This window comes from Apteryx mantelli, chromosome 3, assembly GCF_036417845.1.
Source record: "Apteryx mantelli isolate bAptMan1 chromosome 3, bAptMan1.hap1, whole genome shotgun sequence".
NCBI lineage: Eukaryota > Metazoa > Chordata > Aves > Apterygiformes > Apterygidae > Apteryx > Apteryx mantelli.
In genome coordinates this window covers 75,963,782-75,976,748 of record NC_089980.1, presented here as the reverse complement: position 1 = coordinate 75,976,748, position 12,967 = coordinate 75,963,782, and the positions used below count along the sequence as shown (strand labels likewise).

The 12,967-nt window shown below is 37.5% G+C and overlaps 1 protein-coding gene across 1 annotated transcript in view; it reads left to right on the top strand.

The window, feature by feature from the left end:
• Window positions 1-222: 222 nt before the first annotated feature.
• Window positions 223-12,967, top strand: part of EYA4 (EYA transcriptional coactivator and phosphatase 4) — a 54,487-nt gene continuing 41,742 nt past the window's right edge. Inside the window, exons 1-3 of the mRNA XM_013958939.2 lie at window positions 223-343; window positions 1,649-1,717; window positions 7,188-7,280. Coding sequence (XP_013814393.1) covers window positions 223-343; window positions 1,649-1,717; window positions 7,188-7,280 — 283 coding nt within the window. The remainder of the gene's footprint in view (window positions 344-1,648; window positions 1,718-7,187; window positions 7,281-12,967) is intronic.

The window sequence follows — 12,967 nt, the reverse complement described above, 5'->3', positions numbered from 1 at the left end:
AATGTAGAAAATACTGGCGTTGTTGCTGTTCACATCATATGAATAGCTACTTTCTTAAGTTTGGTACAGAACAAAGAAGACCTCACAGGACCCTGTACTGATTTGTAAATCTAGCTACATTACAAATTTCCATGTCCAAAAAAGTTATTTTAGGAAATTCATATTATTATAGGTATTATCACAATACATTTAAATACTATTGCTTTCTTTTGTAACAGGTCTATGGAAATGCAAGATCTAGCAAGTCCTCATAATCTTGTTGGAAGTAGTGATGCTCCAGGTAGTTCCAAACTGGATAAATCTAATCTCAGTAGTACATCAGTTACAACAAATGGAACTGGAGGTAAGTATAAAATATCTCTGGTGCACAGAAGGTTTTGGCTAGTTTTTAGTCATATGCATTTTTTAAGTTACCATTTCAATGATGAGCATGAGCCCATTTATAAACCCAGCAAGAATTACGAAAAAATCGCATTCATATAACATTTAAATTTTCACTTTATTTCAGTTTGCTATTCTGCAACACAAATGAAAATAGAGACATTTAGCCTGAGGTTTTACTCACTTAATGTAAATTTTATACCAATGTAAATATACTGACTCCAACACCATTTCTCCAGTTTGCACCAGTTGAAGTGAGAGGCAGAAATACTCAACAATGAAACTGAGAAAATTTTGGAATGATTGATTTGAAGGAAGTTTATACTTGGTTATTTTTGTTGGTAACTTGAAATAGATTGCCTTTTCTGCTTCATACTTCATTGCTGAGTAATAATTTACTATTATACACTAAACTGCATCCATTTGGGTTAATTTAAAAGCTATGTCAAAAGAAGTGCATCAAAATTGGCACTCCTGCTGGTTTAGGTAATTTTTCACACAGTGAACACACTAATTCCATTTCTTTACAGGTAATGAAAGTTTTTCATGAAATTATTTTCAGGTTTTCTTAAAGTTTACTGATTATTATTGCTGTATCTAATACTGTAGGGACAGCACTACCATGCAGCTAAAACACAGATGTTTCAATGTTTTCTGTGCAGATAATAGGTTCTGCCATAGCTGAAATGGAGCGGTGGGAGGAAGGGTGTCACATTCTGAGTTGGAGTCCTGGCCCCATTAGTACCAGTGAGAGTAACACTGTTGGTACCAGTTCAGCTAGACTTTCAGCCCTTTTTTCTGGAGTTTATACGTTGCTCTACGCTATATTCTATTTTAATAGTTGGCACCAAAATCTTTGTAGTTTTTTCTTTCTGACCACAATATAAAGCATTTTATTCACTTACCCTTGTCTAAGAAAGAATCTGTCAATGTCAATAAAAAGTGCCTGTGTATATGGAGGGAACAGAGTCCTGCAGAGAAAGGCTGAACCATTAAGGTTCAACCTATTTATATTTTTTAATAAAATGCTTATTCTAGCATAAAGAGAGGGGAAAACTACAAGCATATCTTTAAAGAACACTAATAACTGTATGCCTCTATATTATACTTGCATAAATAAACCAGTTAAAATAATACTCATAAAAACAATACAGTGCAGTTAAAAGACTTGGCTCAAAGTGCAAAAACACTTACTTGCATTGAAGAATATTCATGTACATTGAACAGACATTCAGACAATGAACCATTATACTATTCCTGTTCTCAGGAGACAACATGACCGTTTTAAATACTGCAGACTGGTTGCTGAGTTGCAGTACTCCCTCTTCTGCAACAAGTATGAGAGATCCTGGTACAGTGCATGCGTGTGGTGGTGTGTCTTTGTGACTGCTGTGTTACATCTCTCTTGGTCTGCTTTTGTTCTGTGGTTTGAACATTTACATGTTGGGGTTTTTTTCCATTGCTTTTTTTCCAACCCCTTCTTAGAGGCCTTTCCCAGAGCCAGAAAACTGGAAGGAAGCTGTAATGAATATTTATCTTACTATACGTTGAAAGCCATTTGATGAACAATGAGAATTTTAACTGACTCTAATTTAGGTTAACTGTATACACGCTCTGAGAGACTGGGAGAACCCAGTGCTGATTAACTTCGCTGGAAACTGCTAGTACTCATCATTCCTGGAAGTCAGACTAGTGGATTTTCCACAGAATGCCCATTTGTTCTTCTTTTATTTTAAGTACAACATTACCTGATTACCTGAGCAAAAATCAAGGTTGACATTACTACTACTACTGCTACTACTACTACTTTTATTATTAAAGCTTATATCTAGGGTGCTACTACATGTAACTTGCCACTTTACAAGCATTTGGCCAAATTTTCCAAGCTGTTGTTTTTATTTGTGAGTTTCCCCTCATGTGTATTACTAATTGTTATGAATTATAATGCTTTATAATAATTATATGTGTAATACTGTTGCAGTACCTATAGGAATAATCATAAGTGTAAACATGCATTGCTGTGACTATCTACAAGCATAGGTGCTTAAGCTGCACAGATTTGGGCTGAAGTTAGGAAGATGTAAAAAGTTTCCTTTTAAAAAAACCTTAGCATTAGCTTGCCATATGCAAGCCATGTATCCTGAGAGTTTACAAAAAAAAGTTCAGACTTGAGCACAAAAGTGTGTTTTGCACTAGAATAAATGATTTCATGTGAATGTTCCTGCTCAGTTAAAAGAATTTAAATTTAAGGAAAAATTGAGCTAATTTAGTCTGTCACTTCAGTTACGTGGTCAGCATGTTTGGGTAAATGTTGAAGGTAATAATTTAGCTACTAATTATCAGAAGTGGGGAAATCCAGCAGGGAAGTCCTTGCATTACTGGGGGCACTTCAGCTTTGGTGTAACCTTAAATCTGATTTTCCAATGGCAGTAGAATCTTTAGATCTATGCTTCTGGTGGAGTATGTCCTGGGGAGGCCAGTCTGTGCAATACCTGTACTTTCTAGTATGTCTATCATTATATGATATTATGTGCTTAAGCTAAGTATAGCTTAATAAATGTCATCATCTGTTCCTTCATGAGATATGTGTGCTATAGGGCTTCCCTGGCTGCTGCTGATTGGCTGCTACAATGTGCCTGCCTTCCCAATCCTTCATCTCAGATGTTCTGCCCAAACCAGGCCCTGTCTCTTGCCTTTCAGACCTGGTGCAGCTCTAAGGCGAGCCTCAGCTGGCCCGGCAGCTGCTAGCCATCACATGAGATGTTTTGCATTCAGCTGCTGTCTTCTGTACACCTTGCATAGCTCGTTGGCTTCATAAACTCTTTGCTAGCTGCTTCACTTTGTTCTTATTGGCCTTTCCCCTTAGGAAAATCCTTAGGCTTGCTGAAAGAAAGGAGAATATCCTTCCCATGGCAGGCTGCCTAGATGATTGTTCTACATGAGCTTTTAAAGAGTCAGACTTGTTTGCTCTAATTGCTGTCATTGCCTCCTGCTGTCACACTTGCTGGTCCAACCATGGGCATAGCAGTAGCATCTGCTGCTCCCAAAAGTCTGTTTTCATTTTCAGTCCTTAACATAGAGAGGTTCCTTAGGAAAAAAGAACTTGGCAGAGCAAGAGTCTTATTGGCCTGCTAAGTTGTTTCATCAAGCAAAGAACTTATATTGTAAAAACTGTTGCCTGTTGGGAACTGTACTGAGTTAATCTTAGAATCAATAGAATAATTAAGTTTGGAAGAGACTGCTGGAGGTCAGCTGCTCCAACCCCTGCTCAGAGCAGGGCCAGTTTTGAAGTTAGAACATGTTGCTCAAGGCTGTGTCCAGTCGAGTTTTGAATATCTCCAACTGTGAAGATCCCACAGCCTCTCTGGGCACCTCTCCAAGTGCCTGACCACTCTCACAGTGAAGAATTTTCCCCTTACATCTAATTGGATTTTTTCTTGCTGCAGCTTGTGTCTGTTGCTTCCTGTCCTTCACTGTGCACCTCTGAGAAGAGAGTGCCTTTGTTGGTCATCTCTGCATCTATCCATTAGGTAGCTGAAGACCACAGTTAGTTCTTCTGTCAGCTTTCTCAGGGCTGAAAAAAAACAGCTCCCTCAGCCTCTCCTTGCACATCATGTGCTCCAGCCCCAACCATTGTGGAGGCCCTACTCCGTTAGCACATTCAGTCTTCACTGTTGTCAACACCCAAATATATTTCCAGCTAAGATGGCCTTTCATCTTATTTTTACTCTTTCAATGCTTAAAAATTAATTCTAATCCACACTTGAAAAAATAGCATATCCAGTTTACATTCTTTATTCCTTCAATATGATTGAAACTCTTAATCTTCGTACTATGTCTAAACAAGTTGCCATAGTAGTATCAGAACCACACATAGTTTCTCATGTGTCAAGAAACCTAGGGGTGATTCTGTGTTTTTACTTGGTGTCAGCTTATGTTTTGATTTCAACTTCAAATGTTATCGGATTTTTGATCTGATACTAGAATTTTTCTTTTTTAGTTAGTTTAGTGCTTCCCCCTCCCCCTTGGTTTAATTACATGCAACATAAAAAAAAAAAGAAGGATAATAGTCCGAATGTCTAGCTGCAGTGAGGAAAGGTCTAGATTAATTCCTTACTGTGATAAAATGTGAATGTAATGAACTGTTTAAAATCAAGTACATACAAAAACATTTTCTATATGTATTCTTGAACAAAGCATGGTGCCAATATGGTGGTTTTCCTCAAGTTAAGTACGCAGATGAGTTTCTTTTGTTTTAGATCATTTTCTGTTTGACAGAGAGAGAAGAATACGGTGAATATTTGTGTCGGTGGAAGTGCACTGGAACTGGAAGTGCACAGAAATAGAGATAACTCTAAAGTATGCATTTCAGTTCCTCAATGAAGCTTTAGTTAAAGAAAACAGGCACATATGAAAGTGTTCCATATGGATGAAAGGCCTGAGATTTAGTGAAGGCAATTGTTATTACATGGTGAATGACCATTAAGCCTTTTCCTGAATGTATATCTTACTGATTTGATGAAAATAAAAACACATCTTTCTCATCTAAATAGAAAATAGTAACAGTCAACTACTCATGAATAAATTTGTTCAGTTTGTATGATTTTTGTCACAGTTTTTTTGAAATGAGTAAGTAAAGGCCTGCAAAATGATAAGGAGGGCACAGCAGCTTGAAAAAATGTGGCTAAAATTCTTCCATGATGATTTCACTTTGAATTAATATCCTGCTGCTTGCAGAGTGATGAGTATGCCAATTTTAAAGAGAAAAGATGATGAAAAGAAGTCTACATTTAAAAGGCACATACATTCAAATATTTTTTAACCTCTCACAGGAGAAGGAAAGCTACAGCTGCAGCATAACTGCAACTTGCGTAGGAAGGGGCTGTTTGGTTTCATTAGCACTGCAACACTAGCAATATTGCAGGACATTCTGTACATCCCAGAGACAAATGTACCCTGATTTCTCAACTGTTCCATGCTTTATCTAAACAAGCATTTTTTTGAATTCAGCATAGGTCACTTGTGCAGTGGTAAACATCTGTAACATCCAACATGACTTACTGAAGTAAAAGCTGTTCAGCAATTTGCCTGGCTATTGGGTGTGCTATCTTTGGACACCTAACGCACATCGGGCTCATCTGTTCTGGGAAACCGACAACTGTATTTAGAGCTGTGTAGTTCCTGATCACTTCCTTCTTGTGCTCACACCAGGAGGAGTAGCAGAATGGTTCTATAGATACTGTTCTGGCCATTTTCCACATGTGAACACCAAATCCTAGATTTAGCCCATCTACTGTCATCTCTACAGACTTTAAGAGAGATGATCAACTCAAGGGGGCAACTCAAACTGTACTTGGATTGAATCATCCTCCGGAGGTACCTCTCTCTGTCCGCTGAACTTAAAGGGAGATTATTATGCATCTAATTTACATGCTTAAGTGAGGTGCCAAACTTTTGGTGAGTTGAATCTGGGCCATAATTTGCAAATATGCTGTCAGCTCAGAACATGAACCCCTCCCACACCTGACAATTGCCAGCGAAGTCAAGTATGGATGTAGACAGAAGCTTGGTCTGCTTAGTTTAGCTGATGTCTCTCAGAGGGATTGGGTAACTAGCTGGCAGAAAATGCCTCTGCTTGGCACATGTTACATCTGCCAGAAGGGGCTCTGCCAGCTTGGCAATCGCACAAAGGCTTCTCTTAAAATCCCAGACTATGTCACTGGAATTTCAGTACCCGGCGTGTCACTGCAGTAATGGGGCACATGGGTCCTTATACCTGCCACTCCACTCTAAACCCCCAGACAGTGATCCATGTTGTGGTATCTGTAAGTGGGCCGCTGATGCATGTGATAACCGTGCATACATGCTTAACTGACCTTCGCAAAGCAATTATGATACTATGTTGGGGTTTTCCACATATGGCAGTCAAACTGCTAATAAAAGCCATAGTGTATTCTGTACCTCTGTTTCTTACCACATGAATTAGAAGAATGGTTCCCAAATTCCAGTACAAAAGTCCACACTATATTGTCTCTTGAGGTAACATATTAAACTATAAAATCTAGATTGCCCCGTGATGGTTTCAGTTAAAGCTTGGATGCTAAGGGTGCATGATGTTTCATGGGAAATATTTTGAGTTCACAGTGGAACCAAATTTTTGGTAACATTTAATAGCATATTTGCTAACATTTAATTTTAATTTGGTAACATTTAATTAGAAGCTGACTTGTCATGGCTGTCATTTATGCCCTCCTGTAGTTTCAGGTTTCTCTTTCTTTTTCTTAGTCTTTTTCTTTTTTACTTCTAAGTTTATGGAAAGTATCTTGCCAATGACCTGGCACAACCCCCACCCCCCCCCCCACGAGAAAATGAGGGAAGGGAAAAGTGAGAAGGCTGGCACTGTGAAAGTGTTTTGGTTCTGTATGAAAATGAAACCATATGATTGTTTCACTTGTCAGGCAAAACTATTTTTGTTAGGTGCTACATTCCTTGACAGCTAATGTTTCCTTCCTCTCTGCTAATCATAGGGAATTGTTAGAATGAATTAGATTTAAACTGAAATCTCCCCAGAAGATATTCCAGTTGCTAAACCTAATAGATAGAAGAATGCACAGATAAAAAGAGATAGATGAATGGCTGTTCCAGCCCAAGCCGTTGTACAATATTCTCAATAACAGAGTAGAATGAAGGTCTAAGCTGTTACCCCGCATGCTTATTCTAGCCGGACTACTACTGGTGAAACTGGCATGAGGACTCTGGTGTAAATTTAGAAATAAAATCTCATGTCTACTTATTCTTCTATGTAGTGTCTCTTCTTGCAGTCAAAACAGAGCCCATGAACAGCAGTGAAACAACAACAACAACTGGAGATGGATCGCTTGACACTTTTACTGGGTCAGGTAAAGCCGTGATAAGATCATATATTATTAGATGCACATTAATATAGCATTTAATAACCTTCACTAATGAACATTTCGCTGCATGGAAGCAATCTTTTAAAAGCTACAATGAAGTAACATTTTAATACCAAATAATAATAATAATAATAATAGCTTTCTCAGAAAACATCTTAATTTACAATTCTCATGAGCAATGATCTTAGAAAAGCTTTACTAGTGACTAAGACCATTCTTGTGTGCAGAAATCTTATCGTAATAACATCATTCATGTACTGTAGCTTTTTTTTGGTGCTAGTCCTTTTCAATCTCAATAAGAAAAAAATTGGGTTGTATTTGTAACAGCCATTCTAATTTGTAAAATTTAAAATCTTAAGGGTTATATTTCAGTGATAATCTTTCTATTCCTACTAGCAGTATCTTAGTTTAAACACTGATCAGATTTCCCTGAATTGCTTTCTGTCCATGTAAATAAAGTATATATTTTGGTTTAAATAATTCTTAAGTTCTCAGTTACTTCTTTTTAAAACTCAAACAGAAGCAGCAACTTTTAAGTAGATTAGAGTATTTATAGATGATGAACTGTGAAAAAGTACAGATAACCTGCCTTCTAATTATTAAACTGCATCCTGAAAATAATATCAACAGGGAAGGGGAAGGAAGAATAAATGTTGAAATTGTCTTTATGCATCAGTAAATGCAAATATACTCTGAAGCTGGTTTTTCAGAAAAGTGTAGTGAATAAGTACAAGTTCTTGAAGAAAGGTCTTTTGAAAGATGAAAGCAATCATATACTGTATCTGATTAGAAAAATGAAAACATTTTCCTCATTATGATTATACCAAAAGAAACCCAACAACTTAAAATCTAACAAGTGCCATTAAAATGAATGTTTTGGCTAAAAAATAGCTTTTTTTTCTTGTGAGAACTTTGACCCTGTTGTTACTCTATCCTAGAATTTTCTTAGTAATGATTGCAGATTACAGAATGTCTGATCATATATGATTTTGGCATTGCTGGTGAAGTTTTATCAGCTTGTGCCATGTATTTAAGATCTCTAAGTTGCGTTTCATATGTAGAACATGGCTAAGCAACATTTTCATTAAGGGTGCCAAAAATTGCTATCTCAAGTTCATGTTTACATGCCTAAATAACAGCTTGATTTCCCAAGATGCCATTCACCCGTTAGCTCCTACTGACTTCAAAAGAAGTGTTGAGAACTCTACACTTCTGAGATTCAGAAACAATCAGTGCCTCCAAAAAAGGCAGGAATTCTAGCTTTACACAATCGTTTTTGTCTGTTAGTCACCTGCATATTCAAATGAAAAATAAGCCTGATTCTCAGGCCACAAACTCAAGTATGAAATAAATAAGTGTGGTCATTCAAAGTGGGAAGATCAATAGTCTGAGTAATGTGTAGTCTTCATCACATCAGAGTAAGATGCAGAGCTGCCTTGGTAACATCTTGAGCCTTAAATAAAAATTAAATCCGTTATTTTCACTCTTGCCTTTTACTGGTACTTACAAGTTGGACAACTTGTTTGGATCAGCTTTGTGGCAGAGGTGGTAAGGAACAATAAAAACTCGCTTAATGAAAATATGTTTGACTTTTTAACTTAGCTGGTTGTTTGGGAAGCTTAATGGATTGTCAATTACAGTAAATAATAAATAGTAGAAAGATGTCATTTCAGGCAAACCAGCTGCAATTGAAAACAGTGTGTAACATAGCATAACACTGAAGGTTGTTCATTTTTTCCCTAATAGTCAGTTACATATATATGTCATTCCCAGCTGTGACAAAGTCATAATGCTGGTGCTTTCCTGCAACTTTCAGAACAACTGTGTTCTCATTTCATTTGGATGCATAGACAGGTAGACCACTAACAGGAGTATCACCTGCTCTGTCTTACATGCATAGGTCAGAAAGACACAAATGTTCTTTGGTGAATATGGAACAATTCAGTTATGTTATTAAATACTTTTATAAAATGAGACATGGGTGAAAACAGAACTCGTAGTCCTAAGACCCATTTGAGAGTCTGCCATGCAGAATTTTTCTCCTTCAAATATTCTGCCCATTAAATTGATTTTCATGCTCAAATGACAATAAAAACCCATGATGTTTCGTAAAGCTGAGTGAGAGGCTGAACAAGCACTCCAGGATGTAATGTAGAGCCAGCTCTATACCTAATGACCTGCTTTAACATAGAAAGTGATGATCTGCTTGAGATATATGGCAGGAGAGACACATTAGACCTCACAAGTAACTGTGATGCACGCTGATTTTTCATGGATAAACATTGCAGCTTTTTTAAATTGCTCTGAAACACTTACGCCAGTTGCTTTTCCTAGTGTTTTTAATCAGAAATACCTCTGAAATGGACGTGCTGGCTTTAAGGTTTCATGACAATAAACCTGCAAGTTTATGCTGAATATGCTAGACTTAAGTAGTGTAAATTGAATATACTAAGTAAGAAACCTGGCATCTGAAGTCCCACGAAGCAACCTTTAAGCTGAAAAATAAATCATGTGGATCTAACGAATTTAGAATTAAAGTTGTCCCAGTGGCCTCGCCCAGGCTCTGGTATTATAGCTCATACTCAAAGCTCTGATTCCACCATTCTGTGGAGTTACCACTGGGAAAATTTTTGTTTATTAGCATGGGTTAAGAAAGTAGAGAGATCATTTTGTGCACCCCTCTTCCTCCTCCTTTTTCTTCAAAGAGTGGCAGTTGGTAATCCATATCAGTATATTGTATTTGAGTCATTGTGATCCTGTAGCAAACTCTTTTTGGGGTGGGTATTTACAGGATGTGGAGAAGTGCAGAACAGTCTTAAACTGAGCATTTTCATACTCTGTGAATTTGCTTTAACTCATGCATCCTTAGCACGTGCATTTCTGTGCTTAAGTTGCTTAGAATACTGGATTAGTCTGAGAACTCTTTATCGTTTTAATGGAGCAGAGAGAGACATTTGAAGTTCCCGTCATCCTTTCTACTTACAATTTATTACGCACAAAAATGAAGGATATAAAGGCGAAGTTAGGAAATGTCACTGCTACGCAACCTTTGGTTGCCTTGTGTTTATACATTGTGATTCATTATTTAAATGAGATCCTTTTAACCTAACCTCCTTGCACAGAATTTTCCAGACGTGTAATGAAAAAATAGGATATTCCAGCATGTGACTATACTGAATCCAACACATGCTATCAGCACAGTGTATGGTCATATAAATTCTTCACAGCCACCTTTGCCACTTGAGCTAACAGAGTAGCTGGTAAGAGCTGTCAATTAGCTTGTCATCCCCTCTGCAGACCAACATTAGTTGGGACTGGAATACACCCTCAGCACCATAGTGAGCCTCAGCTCTGCCAGGCTCTAGCTGGGAGTGTGTCTCAAAGGGCACAGGTACTGCTGCTTTTTCTCCACAACTGTCTTTTTCTTTCTCTCTCTCCTGTTCTGTCCCATTCACAACCTTTGTCTCTCCATCTCAGACAACCTTGGTAAACAGTTTCTTTTCCCAGCCAGTACCTTCAGGCCTTATCCCGTTTCCCACCCCATCTTCAGATCTCCAGCACAAGGGGCTCTTCTCTTACACATCTCTCCTCCAGCCAGTCCCTCGTTCCCATTTCTGAATCTCCACCTTGTATGTTTTGCTTCAGAAGCTCTTACCTCCCCACAGCTGGAGGGTAGCAGTTCAGAAACCCTGCAGGGCACACATCAGCCAGGAACTGCAGTTTGTAGAGAAAGTGGGCTTAGTGAAAAGGGAATTTACCTGCAAACATCTCCGTAATGCCTCAACACAACATGTGCGAACTGTGATTTTTTTTTTTCCAGAAGTGTGTAATTTGATGGATTTTCACTGAGAAATCAAGGGTCTTTTACCACCCCTGAAGACCAATCCTTTGGAAAATTCAAGTAATGAAGTCGTAGAAATATTTGAGTTTTTCAGAGAAGAGAGTGACAGTTTTGTTTTCAGCATGATCAAAGTAATATGATAGTGTCTAGCCCAGTTCTTAGAGATGGCTATATAAAGTAATATAATTATAACAAACATAACAACTCCCCTCCACCATCTCTTCCATTGCCAACCCTCCCCACCAAAAGAGAAGTAGGATTAGGAAGACATCCAGCAGTGAAATCTGTTAAAGTCTAATAACCTTTAGAATTCCCAGTTTCAGCTATGATACATAGGTCCAGTCCACAGGCTCTACTCAGTCATAGTGTTCTCTTATGTTAGGTGTTACACCCCATGTTTCCCAAATATCTTAAGTCTAAAATGTTGTGTACAAATTGATGTGACAAGCTACCAGAAAGCATGAAAGGAAAAGACTTTTTTCATTTGAAAGATACACAATTTACTTTTGGGGCACTTGACTGTTTTTCTGTCTCTTGCCTACAACCAGTACTGTCATTAGGAAAACTGAAAGAAATAGAAAATTTTAAAGACAGACACATTTCCAAAAATACTTTATTTTCTTGTCTGAATTTATGAAACGGTCAGAAAAATCCAATAAGCCAATAATGGATCATGCAAGTTCCTTGCCCTGAGAAATCATCAAGGTTACTTTGTTAACTGTTGCTCGTCTTCAGAAAGGCTGTAGTGATACAACAAGGAGGAGTGATTGCTCTTCTAGAGTTGAACAAATAAGAGGATCCTTTGGAGTTTTGTGGGCTGTTTGTGTTGATGTATGCAGCTCTTAAGTTTGCCTGTTTCCAAGAATAGCTTTATGCATGCCTAGTGGCTTACTCTGCAAATTAAGCTTAAACCATGGAAAGGCATTCTCAGAAAGAAAGAACATCCACATGGAGAATTTAAATTCATCAGATTTCCATTACAGGAAAACCCTTAATATCTTTTCAGCTATCATCTCTCTTTATGAAATCTGGTGGCACATGTTCCAAAAATTTTTATCCAATTCTTATTTATTTTCAGGCCATACTCCCTGCACCCTTAAAAAAGAAGCTAATGGTTTTTCTTCTACTGTATTTTCTTTTTAAGGCCTACGTGTTTCTAAATGTGTTTAAACTAGCTTTAAAAATATGAAGTTCTGCATGTGTTCAAAGCAGTAGATTTCAGAGATGTTAATTAGACCTGGATGTAGAAATGTATCATGTTTCATAAAATAGTTAGGAACCTAAACCTATTTGTCACTTATATAATTCTGAAAGTTCATTTCTACTACCATTACAAACAACTCAGGAAGAGGGTATACTTTGAAGTACAACTATGATTGATTAGACTAAAGAAATTCCAGTGCTTCATTGTGTACTACTTTAATCTTTTGAAAAGTGAATGAACAGCAGATGGCCTAATAAAGACACTCTGTATGTTTGCCCAGTATGGATTTGCTCTGAAGGGATTGGTTCAACACTTTAGACTACATATATTTGGAATACATCTGTCTCTGTCAAGACAGATGGTTAAAGGAAAGAGAAACTTCCAAACACTTGGAATTAATCCAGCGTGAGCACCGCTTCTGAATGAAATTTTAATGGGATATGACTATCGTTCTGTTAGCTGTCTTGGAAGAATGCAGCTGTTAATAGTATAGACATACATAATTTTGATGGCTACTGTACAGGGCTGTTTATGCTTGCATCTGAAATAAAATTGTTGTTGTTAGTGCCTGTGTTCTAATCAGCCTGATGATAAGGAGGGAAATTCATTTTCTAGTCGGTTACTACA